The following is an 18,843-nucleotide window of genomic DNA, read 5'->3' on the forward strand; positions in this document are numbered from 1 at the left end:
AGATTATTTTTCTTGTTATATCAGACTATTACTGATTTGGTTATATAGCGTTAGTTAAGCATAGATCATTGAAATTAATTAAATTATTGGAAGGGGAACTATCTGCAGTTTAATAGGTTAAGCATTCATATTTGATCAACTTTTCAGTTGTCCTATATTGGAAGGAGAAAAGTAATGATTACCTTAATAACAATTTAAATGTGTTATTGTTTTAGTTAAATAAAACCTTCCCCTCTCTCATCACCCTTGGGTTTTTGTGCAGATCTATTCTACTCCAAACAATCTTCTATTCACTGAGCTTTGAAATGTAGCATGAGTTGATTCTGTGCACTGTACAGTACATATATTTGCAGGGGAGCAGTGTCATTAAAAGGACCGTAAAGTCAAAATTAAACTTTCATGATTCAGAAAACATGCAACTTTAACAATTTTCAAATTTACTTCTTTAATCTAATTTGCTTCATTCTCTTGTTATCCATTGATGAAAAGCCTGCATAGGTCGGCTCAGAAGCAATGCGCTACTGTGAGCTAGATGCTTGTCACTGTCTCCCCCAATGTGTTCAGCTAGGCCCCAGTAAAGCATTGCTCTCCTTCAGCAAAGGATACTGAAAAAATGAAGCAAATTTGATAAAAGAAATCAGAAAATTGTATGCTGTATCTGAAACCCAAAAGATTAATTTCATGATTATGTCCCTTTAAGGTCTATTTCTCAACTCTGTATGTTTATTTTATAATAATTTTGCTGTGTAGATGGGGCATGTTATTTCTGCAGACACAAATTCAGTTTTGAGAACTAAAAAAACAATACTATGTGATATCTTCAAGATAGAAACATTTCCCTTAAATAATCTGACAGAAACCTTGTAACAGAGCATGACCTTGTGAATGGAGTAATAGAATTAATTTACAAAAAAAACCCCCATTAAACATTATACCCATGAATATACTGCACCTTTCTATATATTAATTAATATCCTTATGATTTTAATGTATTTTAAATAGAAACTATCTTTAGATTTGTTTTAAATAAAAAAATTAAAAAAAAAAAATCATGGAATTTGTATCCACTCTAGTTTTAACTGTTAATATTGTCTTCTACATGTTGATTCAAAGATGGGTTGACCGCTCTGATTAGCTGCAGATGGCTGTATGTGTGTATTGATAGGAATACAGATTCAAGATGCAAAATGAAATTAATCCTAGGTGTCTATCTCTGTGGGGAGAAGGCTAACTTTACAATTTTGTAATGTTTTCAACATTGTTCACTGATTCTGATTTAGATTTTTATTGAAATTCAAGTTTATATACTTTTTCATAAATTGATTTAGTGCAACCTCTGTCAAGCTAAATGATTTGAAAATGAAAACTTAAAGGGACAGTCTAGTCATAAGTAAACGTTCATGATTCAGAAAGGGCATGCAATTTTTAAACCACTTTCCAATTGTACTTTTATAGTTTAAATTTGCTGTGTACTCTTGATATTCTTTATTGAAAGCTAAATCTAGGTAGGCTCATGTCTTAATTTCTAAGCCCTTTAAAGTGAAAGTAAATCCTAGCGTTTTTACAAACGCTAGGATTGACGTTTGAAACAAATAAAGGGGACTTTCATGCATGAAGTATAAGATACTTCATGTAGAAAGCTCCTTTATTTGTTTTAACTGATCGCCGTTTTTAGCTGCTACAGCAGCCCACAGATAAAAAATTTTTTTGCTAAGCCGTGACGTTTCCACCTCTTAGCCAAGTCCCCTTTATTTGTTTCAAAAGTCAATCCTAGCGTTTGTAAAACACTAGGATTTAATTTCACTTTAAGGCTGCCTCTTATATCAGTGCATTTTGACAGTTTTTACCAGCTAGACAGCGCTAGTTCGTGTGTGCTATATAGATAACATTGTGCTCACTCTTGTTTAGTTATTTATGAGTCAGCACTGATTGGAATAACTGAAATAAGGGCAGCCTGCAGAAGCTTAGATACACGGCAATCACAGAGGGTATAAAGTATAATATAACCATGTTAGTTACTGGGGAATTGGGTAATAAAGGGATTATCTATCTTTTTAAACAGTACAAATTCTGCAGTAGACTGTCCCTTTTTTAAAGGGGCAGAAAATCGGTCCTGTGAGAAGCAGTTATACAGTTCTGATGGTATTTCTAGCTACTGATCTGCAAGAAAAATTAGTGGTTTCAATTGTGTTTATAACAATCGAACTCCATTTTATCCCCACTTTCCTTTTACATGCAGACCCCCCAGCTCTGCAAACCAATCACAATCGGTACTGCTCGCTTTTATTGATAATTAAGGTGCATGCTGACACTGCCTTCATTCAACCTCATTGTGTACTACATAGTGCTGGGTCTTGTAGCTTATTTAGAATCAAATGAGGATTTAAAACATATTTTTAGGTTGTAACTTTTGCGCTCTGTTCTAACGGTAAGAATCAAAAGTAATTAAATGTTCATTAGAGAGTTCACTGTCCACAGAAATAAGTTCTCTCGGTCCATTGGATCAGTTAGTGAACGGTAGTAACTGCCTCTCCGGCCGATTAAAGCATGAATCTGTTCCCTGTATGGTTTGACTTCGTAGTCCACTGGAGTTTTTGTATGTTCCCCACAGAGAATTATCCTAACATATGTACTACACACAAACTCCAGCCGTGTATACTCTACTCCATAATTATGTACTGTATTGGCGTTTGCTACCCCCCCCCTCTGTAACCACATTATAGGGATCGTCCGGTATACGTATAGTCGTATATAAAGCTGCAAAGTGGCAGATTCTAATGTGCATACCTTGATTGTAAGTGTATTACATCTGCACTTGCACCCGTGAACCACATGGTACAGATCTTCCAATGTACTTTACCGGTATACAGTGCTGTATAAATCACTGAGCAATATTCCTCTTCTATATGTTAATCAGAGCAATGCGTTTCAGCCTTGACCTTGAAAAAGGCCAAGGAATATTGCTCAGTGATTGTATTAGAGCTGCACTTGCAGCCGTGAACAAATATAATTACCATCAAGGTATAAGCTGTTTTAGTTTAAACAATTTGTACATTAGTATCTGTCACTTTGCAGCTTTATATACCGCTTTACGTATACCGGATTATCCCTATAATGTGGTTACAGGGGAACACTGTTACAGGTACATACTAGCTGCTGGAGTTTGTGTGTAGTGCATACTGTTTGGATGTTTCTCTGTGGGGAACATACGTTCTCTAGTGGACTATGGATTCAAACCATACAGTGAACAGATCCACTCTTAGCGGCGGGAGAGGCAGTTGCTAAAGTTCACTAACGGATCGAACGAACAAGTTGTGGAAGGAGTTATTTTTATGGACAGGGAACTCTTACCTTTTTTTAATTCATTTTGACTCTTATTATTATGATTTTATTATAGCAATAAACTACATGTATGTTCATGCAATTTGAATCTTGTAGCTTATGCATGACTGGTCACTTCTGACAACGAAGGCTTATTAAAGGCACCTTTTATTCTCAGTAGAAGCGAGCAGTACAGATTCTGATTAGCTGTACAATGTATGCATGCTTCTATCCTTGTCCAGTCTTGTAGATTCTAGTCTAAAAAAAAACTTAATTTATTTAGTGGAAAAAAATTGCTGATTTTCTAGAATTTCAAAAAACTGTATCTGGTTTTTACATCTCAGTTCTCTCAGTAAGTTGAAAACTGCTTAGTTTTTCTGGTATTGCATGTTTTGTTTTATTGAAGGTATATGAGCTGTATTATAAATTTAAACTTTGATTCTCTATTTTTAGGATCGGGAGGAGAACTGGATATAGTGGTAACGTCAAATAAAGAAGTGAAGGTTGCAGCAATTCGAGATGCTTTCCAAGAAGTGTTTGGCATGGCACTAGTAACAGGGGAAGATGGCCAGTCTAATATTGCACCGCAGCCTGTTGGATATGCTGTAGGCTTAAAGGTGATGATGCAGTCTATGTGCAGCAATGTGTTTTTTTTTATTTTGTATTAATACATGTACAATTATTTTATGCAAGAACTTGAAAACATGTTCTGCATAGTGTTATATGTGTAAATTAGTAAGTAAGGAGAAATAAGTGATGAGAAAAAATTAAACTGAACATTATCCGATTATGGGCTAGATTACGAGTGGACCGCTAACTTGTGCATAAGCTGTATGTGTTTTTTGCGGCTCTTTGTACTCATTGGAAATAGCGTGCATATTACAAGTTGAAAGTAAACGTGTTTGCTTGTGCAATCGGATTTAACGCATGTCGAGTTAGCGCGACTCCAGGGCTCAGGTTGACAGTAAGGCAAAACAAAAAAGTGGCACAAAATACATTTAAAAGTACAGTTACACTCATTACAATGATAAAAATAATCTAAAAAAAACAAATTGCATTACAAAGTTATAAAGGTTTAAAGATATGAGGTCACAGGTGTTTTATATATATTCTCCTCCATGTGTGTCTGCACTCGCAATACTGTTGGGCCATCAACCAGGGTGCAAAGTTAGTAGTAGTAGTAGCAGTCTGTTTCAATGAAGGACTGCACTCTCTGGATTTAGATACAGAATTATTTATTGTGGTGTAGACCACAATAAAAAATTAATTACATTCAAGCCTGGCTAAATTTTGCAAAACCATGTGTGAAAAGGTGTTATGTTCTGATGAAACCAAGGTTGAACTTTTTGCCAATCATTCCAAAAGATATGTTTGGCACAAAAACAACACTGCACATCACCAAAAGAACACCATACCCACAGTGAAGCATGGTGGTGGCAGCATCATGCTTTGAGGCTGTTTTTCGTCAGCTGGAACTGGGGCCTTAATCAAGGTAGAGGGAATTATCAACAGTTCCAAATACCAGACAATATTGGCACAAAACCTTCAGGCTTCTGCTAGAAAGCTGAACATGAAGAGGAACTTCATCTTTCAACATGACAATGACCCAAAGCATACATCCAAATCAACAAAGGAATGGCTTAAAGTTTTGGAATGGCCCAGCCAGAGCCTAGACCTGAATCCGATCGAAAATCTGTGGGGTGATCTGAAGAGGGCTGTGCACAGGAGATGCCCTCGCATTCTGACAGATTTGGAGTGTTTTTGCAAAGAAGAGTGGGCAAATCTTGCCAAGTCAAGATGTGCCATGCTGAAAAACTCATACCCAAAAAGACTGAGTGCTGTAATAAAATCAAAAGGTGCTTCAACAAAGTATTAGTTTAAGGGTGTTCTCACTTATGCAACAATATTTATCACAGAAACCTGCCATTTTAACAGGGGTGTGTAGACTTTTTTTTTTTATATCCACTGTGTGTGTGTATATATGTATATGTGCTTAACACTAGCACAGCACAGTATTCAATTAGTATTAAAAAAAAAAAATTGTACCTGTAAAATAGTGACAATTACTGTAGTAAAATTTGCCAGACTATAGCACTGAGACACAGAGTGAACTGCACATAACTAAATGGTGCCAGTCACTTTTCTCGCAATCTCACATTGATTACGGCACTGTCTCAAAATCCTTAGAGGTTGAACATTAGCTCCACAAAGTGCTATATTAGCGAAGCGCTGTAAAGTGAGGTATACCTGTATTACAAATATTAAATATTTAAAAAAAATTAAACATACTGTGTTAAACTGTAAAATATTCTAAATAATACATAGAATATATTTTTTTTTTTTTTAAATATTTTATATGTAATATTTTAATAACATATATTTTTTTTTTTTTTTTTTTTTTTTTGGGATACTAAACCCAAAAAAGTCTTTCATGATTCAGGTAGAGCATGCAATTTTAACCAACTTTCTAATTTACTACTATTATGAAAATGTCTTTGTTCTTTTGCTATCTTTATTTGAAAATCGGGAATAAAAGCTTAGGAGCCGGCCCATTTTAGGTTCAGAACCTGGGTAATGCTTGCTTATTGGTTTGCTAAATGTAGCCACCAATAAGCAAGCGCTATCCAGGGTGCTGAACCTAAACTGGGCTGGCTTCAAAGCTTTACATTCCTGCTTTTTAAATAAAGATAGCAAGAGAAAGATAAAAAATTGATAATAGGAGTAAATTAGAAAGTTGCTTAAAATTGCATGCTCTATCTGAATCATGAGAGAAAAAAATTGGGTTTAGTGTCCCTTTTAAGATTATGAAGTTTTCATTTGTGCTAACACAACTGCGTTTAAAATCTAAACCTAAATTGCAAGTCTCTCTCTCCTCTCCAATTTACGCGTTGGGATTAGCGCGCAAGTAAGGGTGTTTAGTTCTTTTGTTTTTGTGGGTTTTTTTTTTTTTAGTTATTCTGCTCTATGAAGTCTATGGGAGAAGTTAACATGATTTTTTTGCAAGATGGGTTTTTGCTTGAGCGCAAACTTTTTACTTTCAATTCATAATAAGAGCGCAGCTAGACTTGCAAAAAGAATCCATCTAGCAAAGTTAATGAGCTAATTTGCGCTCCACTTGTAATCTACCCTATGGGCATAGCACACATTCATTGATTACTGTGCTTCTAATTCTCTAGAATGTTTTGGGGTTATCAACCATTCAGTAACAATGGTTTTCCTCAACTTTTTGTCTCTTCCTTAGGGAGCGCAGGAAAGAATCGACAGCTTACGCCGAAGTGGGGCAATTCATGAGAAACAGCCTGCTGTGTCCGTGGAAAACTTTATTGCAGAACTACTCCCTGATAAGTAAGAAATACATTCTAGAGTGTGTAGCTTTGCTTTTTCGACAGGAAGTATGCATTTTCATACAATACATAACATGCATTGATAAAGTGGAAACAGTGTGATAGATGTCATTTGTTGTCGCTGTGATATTCTGTTATGCCTTTCTTTTGTAGGCTTTGTGACGGCAATATATTTCTTTATATCCAAATTCTGTTTAGTCCAGCAAAGAGAACCTAGATGTACTTGGACTTGTATTTAACATAGTTACAAAGTTACATAGTAAATAGTAGACAGAAGTTCCTATACTATACAAATCTTAGAGGGACACTAAAGTCAAAATTAAACTTTCATGATTCAGATAGAGCAGGCAATTTTAAGCAACTTTCTAATTTACTCCTATTAATTTTTTTTTTCTTCATTCGCTTGGTTTCTTTATTTAAAAAGCAGGAATGTAAGCTTAAGAGACAGCCCATTTTTGGTTCAGAACCTGGGTTGCACTTGCTTATTGGTGGCTAAATGTAGCCACCCAATCACAAGCGCTAACCAGGGTTCTGAACCAGAAAGGGTCTGGCTCCTTAGCTTACATTTCTACTTTTTCAAATAATGATAGCAAGAGAACAAAGAAAATTTGATAATAGGAGTAAATTAGAAAGTTTCTTAAAATTGCATGCTCTATCTTCTGAATCATGAAAGAAAGAAAATTGGGTTTACTATCCCTTTAATGTACTTACAAAAAAGCTCCAGTTCATTTTAAATTAATCCCAATTAAAAAGGTGACCAATTTAACACAAGCAATCGGGTCCCTGAATTCTGTTTCTAACCAGAAATGTATCTAAGGAATTTGCATTTACTACCTCAAGTAATGAATTACACAATTTTATTGCTCTTACAGTGAAAAAGTTTACGTTGCTGCAGATTAAATCTCTTTTCCTCCAGCCTTAAATTGTGACCTCACAATTTTCTTGATATAAACAGAGCTTCTGCCATCAATGTATATGGGCCTAGGAATATATTTATATAAAGTAATCATATCACCTCTCAAGTGCCTTTTTTTTCTAGAGAAACAGACATGGTTTGACTAGCCTCTCCTCATAGCTTAAAGGGACAGTCCACACCAGAATTGTTGTTGTTTAGAAATATAGATAATCCCTTTATTACCCATTCCCCAGTTTTGCATAACACAGTTATAATAATACACGTTTTACCTCTGTCATTACCTTGTATCTAAGCCTCTGCAGACTGCCCTCTTATTTCAGTTCATTTGACAGACTTGCATTTTAGCCAATCAGTGCTCACTCCTCGGTAAATTCACGTTCATCAGCGCAATGTTATCTATGTGCTAAAAATGCTTTCAGATTAGAGGCGGCCTTCAAGGTGTAAGAAATTAGCATTTGAACCTCCTAGGTTTAGCTTTCAACTAAGAATACCAAGAGAACAAAGCAAAATTGGTGATAAAAGTAAATTGGAACGTTGTTTAAAATGACATGCCCTATTTGAATCATGAAAGTTTTTTTATTTATTTTTTTTTTGGACTTCACTGTCCCTTTAAATTCTCCATTCCCTTTATTAGTTTTGTTGCCTCTCTCTGAATGTCTTTTTTTGAGATTGCTTCCCAGAATTGCACTCCATACTCAAGGTGAGGTCTTAGCAGGGATTTATATAGTGACAGAATTATGCTTTCCTCCCTTGCATCAATACAATACTAGTATCTTATTAGCCTAAGAAACAACTGCCCTGCATTGTGCACCCATATTTAAGGGATATGAAACCCAATTTTTTTTTTCATGATTCAGATAAAGCATACATTTAGCCACCAATCCGCAAGCGCTACCCAGGTGCTGAACCAAAAATTTCTTAAGGTTACATTCCTGTTTTTCAAATAAATATACCAAGAGAGAGAAGAAAAATTTGATCATAGGAGTAAATTAGAAAGTTTCTTAAAATTGCATGCGCATCTGAATCATGAAAGAAAAAAAATTGGGTTTCATATCCCTTTAGCTTATCTATTACTACTCCCAAATCTCTTTCCTCCACTGTTGTGCTAAGTCTAGTCCCATTTAAAGGGACAGTCAACCCAAAAATTACTGTAACTTATTTAGATTAGTTAAATAATGATCTTTACAGTAAACTGTAGCCAAATTTTCATCTAAATAAACTTTGGCAGAAAAATACTTACTGATCTTATCTGGCCTTTTTGAAATGGCCGCCTGACCCCTCCTCCTCTGACGTCTCCCAAAAGCTTGCACTAACAGGATCCTTTCCTTTCTTCTCTTCCCTGCGCGCTCCTGCAATTTCAGCTCTCAAGCAGCTGTTCATACCCGGCACTCACTGCCTCTCATCGCCTCTCATCTATGCTGTGCGCTGTGTGTTACAGAGAATGAGAGGCAGTGAGTGCCCGGCAGGCGGCGATGTGATGGTCTGTGCCCCTGTTTTAAGATTGCTTACTCCAATGAGAGTATAGAGAAATAATATCCAACCAGGAGCTGACTGGGCACTAGTATAAAAGAGACCTTACCAAGCAATTGCTATTATATTTTCTGTTTTTATCAGATACCTAAATCCACATTCAACTTTATCTCAATTCATGTGGCTTATGCCCCTGATTTTACAGCTGCGGTCCGTTACAGAAATACACCCTCCCTGCATTTGAGTGTCTGATGACTCCTTATAACCTGATTGCTGCCTGTATTCACTGTATTCATCTTCCTATATTCGCTGTGATCAAACTCAACCAGCGGAGAGCAACAAATGTAACGTCTGCTGTAAGAGCAAGCTGCAGATTTAGCACATATAACGGTATATACAGCCTATATACTGTGTCTGGGGGGGTGCTCTTACTGTAGAGGTATATACAGCCTGTATACTGTGTCTGGGGGGTGCTCTTACTGTAGAGGTATATACAGCCTGTATACTGTGTCTGGGACAATACGTTATATGATAAATCTGCAGCTTGTTCTTACAGCAGACGTTACATTTGTTGCTCTCCGCTGGTTGAGTTTGATCACAGTGAATACAGGAAGATGCTGTAAGAGCAAGCTGCAGATTTAGCACATATAACGGTATATACTGTGTCTGGGGGGTGCTCTTACTGTAGAGGTATATACAGCCTGTATACTGTGTCTGGGACAATACGTTATGTGATAAATCTGCAGCTTGCTCTTACAGCAGACGTTACATTTGTTGCTCTCCGCTGGTTGAGTTTGATCACAGTGAAAACAGGAAGATGAAATTACACTCACTGGTTTCTAAGAAATCTTTTAGGACCTAAAACGTTTGCTAAGAGCACCTCAAACACCAACCGGTGTGCAGGGACATCCCATGTAAACGGAGGCTGAGAGATGACTATAGTTTGTGTAGGTCTGTAATACACATGTGCAAAGCTGTCAGTGTGTTCATAGCTGGCACAAACCTTTAGATGAAACAGGAGCAGCGTCTGGGAGGCGAGTAAGATCACCACCTCTTGTGCCCAGGTGGGAGCACTCGGGTTATAAGGGGTGATCAGACACTCAAATGCAGGGAGGGTGTATTTCTGTAACGGACCGCAGCTGTAAAACCAGGGGCACAAGCCATATGATTGAGATACAGTTGAATATGGATTTAGGTATCTGATAATAGAAAACGGAGGCAACAGGTTTGGTTACTGTGAGTTGACAATGACAGTAGTTATGTGACACAGTTTATGCAGTAGGTGAAAAACATACAATACTCCCAGAAATAAATTTGCGCCCGTAAGACCATATTGCAGGTCTTAGAACATTTATCTAATGCGAGTGTGATCGCACAGTACTGGGACACCGGGCGCAAATTTATTTGTCAGCTCCTGGTTGGATATTATTTCTCTATACTCTCATTGGAGTAAGCAATCTTAAAACAGGGGCACAGACCATCACATCGCCGCCTGCCTGGCACTCACTGCCTCTCATTCTCTGTAACACACAGCGCACAGCATGGATGAGAGGCAGTGAGTGCCGGGTATGAACGGCTGCTAGAGAGCTGAAATTGCAGGAGCGCACAGGGACGAGAAGAAAGGAAAGGATCCTGTTAGTGCAAGCTTTTGGGAGACGTCAGAGGAGGAGGGGTCAGGCGGCCATTTCAAAAAGGCCAGATGAGATCAGTAAGTGTATTTTCTGCCAAAGTTTATTTAGATGAAAATTTGGCTACAGTTTACTGTAAAGATCATTATTTAACTAATCTAAATAAGTTACAGTAATTTTTGGGTTGACTGTCCCTTTAAGTAATAGGTTGCCTGCTTATTTGTACTTCCAAAATGTAAAATCCTTGCATTTTCCAGTATTAAATCTCATTTTCCATTTATGTGCCCATTCTTCTAATTTTTGTAGATCCCCTTGTAAAGCAATTTCATTCTGCACTGACCTTACACAACTTAGTATCATCTGCAAAAATATAGATGTTGCTATTTAGTCCTTGCTCCAAGTCATTAATAAAAAATATTATAATAATTTTTGTGACTGCTGTGTCCATAAAGTATCTTATATGAACTCTTTATTACAACTGAAGACTTAATAACATACCATTGTGTTTTCAGGTGGTTTGATATTGGCTGCATAATTGTGGATGACCCAGTTCATGGCATACGTTTAGAAACCTTTACTCAAGCAACACCAGTTCCACAGGAATATATACAGCAGGTTAGTTGAATGAGAAATGGAAAAATCTTGCAATAGCTGGTTTGGCTCAAGGTGCAATTAAAGGGACACTGAACCCAATTTTTTTTCTTTTGTGATTCAGACAAAGCATGCAATTTTAAGCAACTTTCTAATTGACACCTATTATCAAATTGTCTTTATTCTCTTGGTATCTTTATTTGAAATGCAAGAATGTAAGTTTAGATGCCGGCCCATTTTGGGGAACAAACTGGGTTGTTCTTGCTGATTGGTGGATAAATTCACCCACCAATAAACAAGTGCTTTCCATGGTTCTGAACCAAAAAAATAGCTTAGATGCCTTCTTTTTCAAATAAAGAAAGCAAGAGAACGAAGAAAAATTGATAATAGGTGTAAATTAGAAAGTTGCTTAAAATTGCATGCTCTATCTGAATCACAAAAGAAAACATTTGGGTTCAGTGTCCCTTTTAACTTTAAAAAACAAAACAAAAAAAAAAACGTTAACATTTAAAGCAGAAAATGTTGTGTCAATAGTAGGTTTAACAATGGGCGGTTATCTGTACAGTTCCTGGTTTAAAAATTAAACCAACCTGGCAAAGTTTAACAAGCAGGGAGTTGTTGACCTACCTTGTTTCTGTTTAAGAAAGAGAGGTAAAAAAGTAAAGTTTGCTTTGTGTGTTGGTTTCCTGTTTTATATATACAGGCAGTCCCCGGGTTACGTACAAGATAGGGACTTTAGGTTTGTTCTTAAGTTGAATTTGTATGTAAGGTGGAACAGGCACTTTTTTTTTTTAGGTGAAACTCTAGCCAAACATTTTTTTTTTTTTGTTTTGGATAGCATAGGATAAAGTTTGTTTTGCTATCTGAGCCCCTGTTCAGAAAATTTCACATCACTTTCTGTCCTTGTGACAATTGGATTTTCAGTATTTTGGATTATCCTGGAAAGAAGGATTGTCGATAAAGCTCTATTTTCTCTGTATGTAAGTACGAGTTGTACTTAAGTCGGATGTCTGTAACCCGAAGACTGCCTGTACTTACATAGTGAATGTTACTGCTTCTTTAAAAGGACATAAAGCCCTTAGCTATGCATGTATGCTGCTCTTGATTGGCTCATTAAAGGGACAGTCTACACCTTAGTCATCTTAAAGTCTTATCTTAGATTAAGCTTCAAATTGCATCCTCCACCTTTTCTATATCTTGTAGCAGGAATGGTAAAAAAAAAGTTATTTTAACATTAATATTGTTTCATCATCTGTCAGAATTTATGATCACTTTTGCACCCCAGTCCCCCACTCTTGTTCAACCAACTGTGTGAGAGCAGGTCTTGTCAAACATCCCAGGTAAATTCAAATACACAGCTTCCTTAAAGGGATAGTAATTGTAAAAAAGAATGTTGGTCTAGTAGAGGGAGCGAGCTACATTCAGTTCAATAGCTTGATCGGGTGTGCTGTGATTAGACGGCACGCCTACAAAGCGCTTTTGAAAAAGACGTGATTAGAAGAGCCTGGAGAGGAGACCAGGTAAGTGCAACTTTGAGGGGTAAAATCTCTAAAATCTTTAGATTTTTAAAGCTGTTGCTAAGATAATGTTACATAATTCTGCACTATGTATTTTTTACATTTACTATCCCTTTTAAGATGAGATTTATGTTAATCTTTTACAGCTCTATGATCGGACAGTAGTGGTCATCTTTGTGTGCAAAGATCAGTTTTGCAATGATGTGTATAGAAACCTTTGCATCACTCCTAATGTAGAATAAAAGTGAAAATGGTTTTGATGCTAGATGCCTGTTAAGAACTTCTTCAATACATGCAATTCAAATGATCAAATCAGATGTTTTTTAATTAATAAAATACATGCTATTCACTAACAAGAGAAAATTGTCGTGTGTGTTCTACTAAACCTTCAGTTTTACTTGGAAAGCTTATGTTCCTTCATTTTTCATTGGTATACTACTCACCTTAAAAGGATGATGTTTAATCGTGTAGTAAATCAACTTTGTGATTTATACTTTTTATTATTTTCCTCCCATCTCCTGTAATTTTAGTATACAAATTGTAGGATTTACATTTCCAAGAACTCAAAGTTCACACGACGAGCCTAACCCTGCCACATATCTCTCTAATTGGCATCCACAAAGATTACTAGAAAAGGAACAACAAAATAATGGCTGTTTTGCTAACATAATGACCATGGCTAGTTGTGTGTTCTCCAGAAAAATAGAATATATATAGTGGCTGCTCCAAATACGGTAGTTTGAGTATGATATATCAACAAACTCGCTACTATGTTAAAGTGACATAAAAACCTAACTTTTTTTTGTTTCATGATTGAGACGGCGTATGCAATTTTAAACAACTTTCCAATTTACTTCTATTATCTAATTTGTTTTATCTTTTTATCCTTTGTTTGAAATCGTACCTTAGTCGATTCCGGAGCAGCAGTGCACTACTGGGAGCTAGCTGGTGGCTGCACGTAAATTCCTCTTGTCGTTGGCTCAGCAGATGTGTTCAGCTAGGTCCCAGTAGTGCATTGCTGCTGCTTCAATGAAGAGATGTCAAGAAAATGAAACAAATTTGTTAATATAAGTAAATTGGGAAGTTTGTTTAAAATTGTATACTCTATCTGAATCAAGATTTCATGTTTCTTTAATTTATTGCACAACTGTAGAAAATATTTAAATTATAAGGTGTTTGCTACTTTTACAGCATTGATGTTTAATGGTTAAGGCTTTAAAGGTTATGAATGCTGTGTGGATTGTGCTTATTAGATTGTGGCTGTAGTGACTGCGGATCGTTTTGTATGCACATTTATATGATGTTCATTTCTGGAAGTTTAATATTGCGGTTATGCGCATTCATGTAAAAATTCTGCACTTTGAATAAAATATACAGCTTTATTACTGTTAATGCATCTTAGAACTATACATCAATCCAGTTCCTAGTGGCCACTAGTTAGCTTATCTTTTTATAGTTTTTAAAGTGGTATTTTCTACACTTTGCATGAACATGATTTTCGATGTCTCTTGATGGAACCCTTTTCCCTACTTGGAACTGTGTTAATAATATAGCATATATATGAGAGATTGCTGGCTAGGATACACTGTTCATTTACTTTTACGTTTTTTAAATTAATTTTTAACTTATTCAGGGTCCTCCTTTTTATTTAATATTATGGAATATAGAGCTGGTGGAATCTAATTTTTTTTTTTTGGGGGGGTGGGTGAAATCTAGTCCCTTTAATATGTTTGAAATGCTATATTTTACAGGAACGTGACAAAAGTGTGTAAAATATGGGCAATAAGAGGATATTTTCCAGAAATGTTGTTAATGGGACATTTTGAACTTTGCAATGTAACGTGTTTTATTGCTGTGGTCAGGTGTACCCACACTACAACAGTCCTTGCTGAGCTCAAAGATTATTTTACAAACAGAAGGAGTTGAGGTAGGAACTTTTCTTAAAGGGACACTAAAGACTAAATTAAACTTTCTTAAAGGCACATTCTAGTGCTTTTTTATTAATTAATGTTAATATTGCTTTAAAACATGCAACTTTGCAATATAGTGTATTTTAAAATACTGTTTCTTAAGGTATTTCGTTTTTTTAAAAAGTTTCCACTGCCTTTTTATTTATTCCCCCACCCACCCTACCATTTACCTCAGCCGATGCTCTGGTTCGTATTGATTTACAGCCATGAATGCACATTGTGAGCGAGCGTCATTAGCGAGCATTGACTGTGCAGTGCATTTGTGACATTACAAAACCGCACAACTCCGTTCCGCTTTGTAGTTTGCCAGCTCGCTGCTTCATATTGGGAACTGCGAGTGGCTTAATTTCTATATAGCGTTTTGGAAGTTCCCAAACAAGGATATCTGGAAATTACTATATATTTAGTTATGAATATTTTTATTTATTAAAAAAGGTATTAATGCAAACAATCACCTGTCTAAATATACACGCAGCACAACCACTCGATTACTATAGAGCTCTGGAGAGTGTTTGTTGATCAGGTTCAGATCTTCAGAATTTTTTCATCAGTCTTTTTTTTTTTTTTTGCGTGTGTGTATTTAGACGTGATTGTTTGTTTGTGCGCATTAATACCTTTTTTAATAAATACAAATATTCAATAAAAAAGCCTTTTGATGAAAATCAGACACCTCCCTAACACTTACTGGTAAACGATAGCAAATGAGGATGAGCTTGCTTGCACTCTGGCTATCGGTGACTAATTTACATAATAAAAATGATTGGACAACGTCAGCAGCCTACATAAGCCTGAAAACAAGTTTTTTCATGATGGGAGTTTTTTTTTTTGTGAGGACTTCGAAAAGGCATTTTGTGTTAGTGGAAACAATATATTAAGTATCACTAATTTGTTTGATTTTTATATATATATATATCTATATCTATATCTATATCTATATCTCTTTAAAAACAAATGTGTGAGTTCTTTGCAATAAATAACATTTTTCAGCTGGAATGTCCCTTTAATTCAGATATGCTATTCTGAAAAACTTTCCAATTTGCTTCTATTCGAAAAGTGAAACTTGTTTTTTCTTTAATAGTTAAATTGAACATAATTAACCAGATGACCTGTGGGCATTTCAGAGTACAAATACAATTTTCCTCTGTTAGGGACAGTTATTGTGCACTCTGGCTGTCCCTTTAAACTATGTACAAATGACCTCAAACATAAATGCACTTACTGCAGGAAGCAAACTCAAATTAGGTGTGGGTTGTCTTATTTCAGTTGAGTAGCTTGACCTTCTTCTTAGTTCTATTAGTTATACCAATGTCTTGAAATATTCATCTATGTCTTCTTGTTCTGTTTTTACACAAAAAAACATTGTCATAATGTGACTTTCATGACTTTGAAGAAAAAAAAAAAACCCAAGTATAATATCAGTGGTAGCATGCGAAGCAGACTTACCCACTCTTGATGCCAATGAGCTACCATGTGTAAGTCTGCTTCAATATGAGGCAGGGATTAACAAATATGATTTGCAAATCTAGGAGCCAATATACTATACTGCCAAACTCACTGGGTTCTCACCAGTAACGTAGGCAGTCAAACCCAGACCAGCCTGGGTGCAATACCCATAGGGAAAATTACAGAACAAAAATATTATAACACACAAAGTCTGGCACTCTCTTGCAAGCACACAGCTAGATATAAAGCATAATGGAAGAGTAAGTTTTAATCTAGCTGTGTTCTTGCAAAAGTGTGCCTGACTTTCTACCTGGCGAAAAAATCCAGGAGGGGGGCAAGGACGCCCATTACTGTACACAAAATATATGCATGATTGAGCAACCATACATGCCACGTTTATAACTTATGATGGAGAGAGAATGAAAATCATTTAAAGGGGCACTTGAAAGTGAGGCAGCATAGCTATAAAAGCTGACTAGAAAATATTACATTAACATCTCTATGGAAAAATAAATATATTTTACTTCAAAATTTCCTCAGAAGCCACATCCCTTTGTAAAGGGATTTTAAGCAGCCAATCGGGATGCTAGTCCCTGGGTCTTGCAAGGGAGCATGCATCTGGCATGTGCAGGCACAGTCATGTTATTTCCTACTCGGTTTAAGTAAGTTTACTATGAAATGAGATGATGGTAAAGCAAAGCATGACCTCAGCACTGCTGATTGGCTATTGTTTTTTTCAGCCTACATCTGTTCAATGAGCACCTAATATTGTGAGCAGAAGACATTTTGAGGTTAAAATCTTTACGTTTTTTTAAATAGAGATGTTCAGGTGATATTTTCTTCTTATCTTTCTACAGTAATTCTTCATCACTTTCAAGTGTTTAAGCATATGGGTATTATGTCCCAAACTTCTACAAATATCCTATTAATACAATTACCATAACTAATAGACATTGACTTTTTTATTAAATATGAAAAACCTGATCAGCCTGAATCTTAAAGGGATATGAAACCCAATTTTTTTCTTTTGTGATTCAGATAGAGCACTCAATTTGAAACAAGTTTGTAATTTTACTTCTATTATCATTTTATTTCTTTGTACTCTTGGTATCTTTCCTTAAAAAAAGAGGTTGTATGCTTAGGAACCGGCCCTTTTTTGGAGTATTCTATGGCAGCAGTTTTGCATGAATGTTATAATTTTGCAAGAGCACTAGATGGCAGCTCTATTTGCTGCTATGTATTGCTCTAGATGTATCCAACACAGAATATCATGGGAACCCAGCAAATTTTATAATAGAAGTAAATTTCTTCTGTTAAGTGTGATCAGTCCACGGGTCATCATTACTTCTGGGATATTAACTGCTCCCCTACAGGAAGTGCAAGAGGATTCACCCAGCAGAGCTGCATATAGCTCCTCCCCTCTACGTCACTCCCAGTCATTCTCTTGCACCCAGCAACTAGATAGGTCGTGTGAGAGGACTATGGTGATTATACTTAGTTTTATATCTTCAATCAAAAGTTTATTTTAAAATAGCACCGGAGTGTGTTATTACCTCTCTGGCAGAGTTTGAGGAAGAATCTACCAGAGTTTTGCTATGATTTTAGCCGGAGTAGTTAAGATCATATTGCTGTTCTCGGCCATCTGAGGAGTGAGGTAAACTTCAGATCAGGGGACAGCGGGCAGATGAATCTGCATAGAGGTATGTAGCAGTTTTTATTTTCTGACAATGGAATTGATGAGAAAATCCTGCCATACCGATATAATGTCATGTATGTATACTTTACACTTCAGTATTCTGGGAGAATGGTACTTCACTAGAATTACACTGTAAGAAAGACATAAAGCTGTTTAATAACTAGAGATTATGTTTAACGTTTTTGCTGGAATGTAAAATCGTTTTCATTTGCTGAGGTACTGAGTGAATAAATGTTTGGGCACCATTTTTCCACTTGGCAGTTGCTTAAATCTGTTTTTTCTGTCGGTTTCTGTTCTCCCTCACTGCTGTGTGTGTGGGGGAGGGACGCTTTTACTATGCATCAAATATTTCAGTCAGCAACTCATTGTATTCCCTGCATGATCTGGTTCATCTCTACAGAGCTCAGGGGTCTTCAAAACTTATTTTGAGGGAGGTAATTTCTCTCAGCAGAGCTGTGAGAATTATAGTTTGACTGAAATAAAAACTTTTATTCTGTAATTTGTTTCCTGCTTTCAGAAATTGTTATCTTTGCTAATGGGATTAAACCTTTGCTAAAGTTGTGTTGTTTACAAGGATTGAGGCTATAACTGTTTCAATTTATTAATTTTTAACTGTCATAGATCTTCTGTGCTTCTTAAAGGCACAGTACGTTTTAATATTATTCTATTTGAATTGTATTTCCAAGTTGCAAGTTTATTTGCTAGTGTGTTAAACATGTCTGATTCAGAAGATGATACCTGTGTCATTTGTTGCAATGCCAAAGTGGAGCCCAATAGAAATTTATGTACTAACTGTATTGATGCTACTTTAAATAAAAATCAATCTGTACAAATTGAACAAATTTCACCAAACAACGAGGGGAGAGTAACTCGCCTCACGTGTCAGTACCTACATCTCCCGCTCAGAGGGAGGTGCGTGATATTGTAGCGCCGAGTACAGCTGGGCG

General features: G+C 36.2%; 1 protein-coding gene across 4 annotated transcripts in view; it reads left to right on the plus strand.

The window, feature by feature from the left end:
* PRRC1 (proline rich coiled-coil 1) overlaps positions 1 to 18,843 on the plus strand; it is a 73,674-nt gene that overhangs the window by 11,901 nt on the left and 42,930 nt on the right. For all 4 annotated transcript variants that reach the window (XM_053701634.1, XM_053701633.1, XM_053701635.1 and 1 more), the window contains exons 6-8: positions 3,775 to 3,938; positions 6,563 to 6,666; positions 11,192 to 11,294. In XM_053701634.1, the coding sequence (XP_053557609.1) occupies positions 3,775 to 3,938; positions 6,563 to 6,666; positions 11,192 to 11,294 (371 nt within the window). The remainder of the gene's footprint in view (positions 1 to 3,774; positions 3,939 to 6,562; positions 6,667 to 11,191; positions 11,295 to 18,843) is intronic.

The sequence above is a fragment of the Bombina bombina genome, chromosome 2 (assembly GCF_027579735.1).
Source record: "Bombina bombina isolate aBomBom1 chromosome 2, aBomBom1.pri, whole genome shotgun sequence".
In the NCBI taxonomy this organism is placed as follows: domain Eukaryota; kingdom Metazoa; phylum Chordata; class Amphibia; order Anura; family Bombinatoridae; genus Bombina; species Bombina bombina.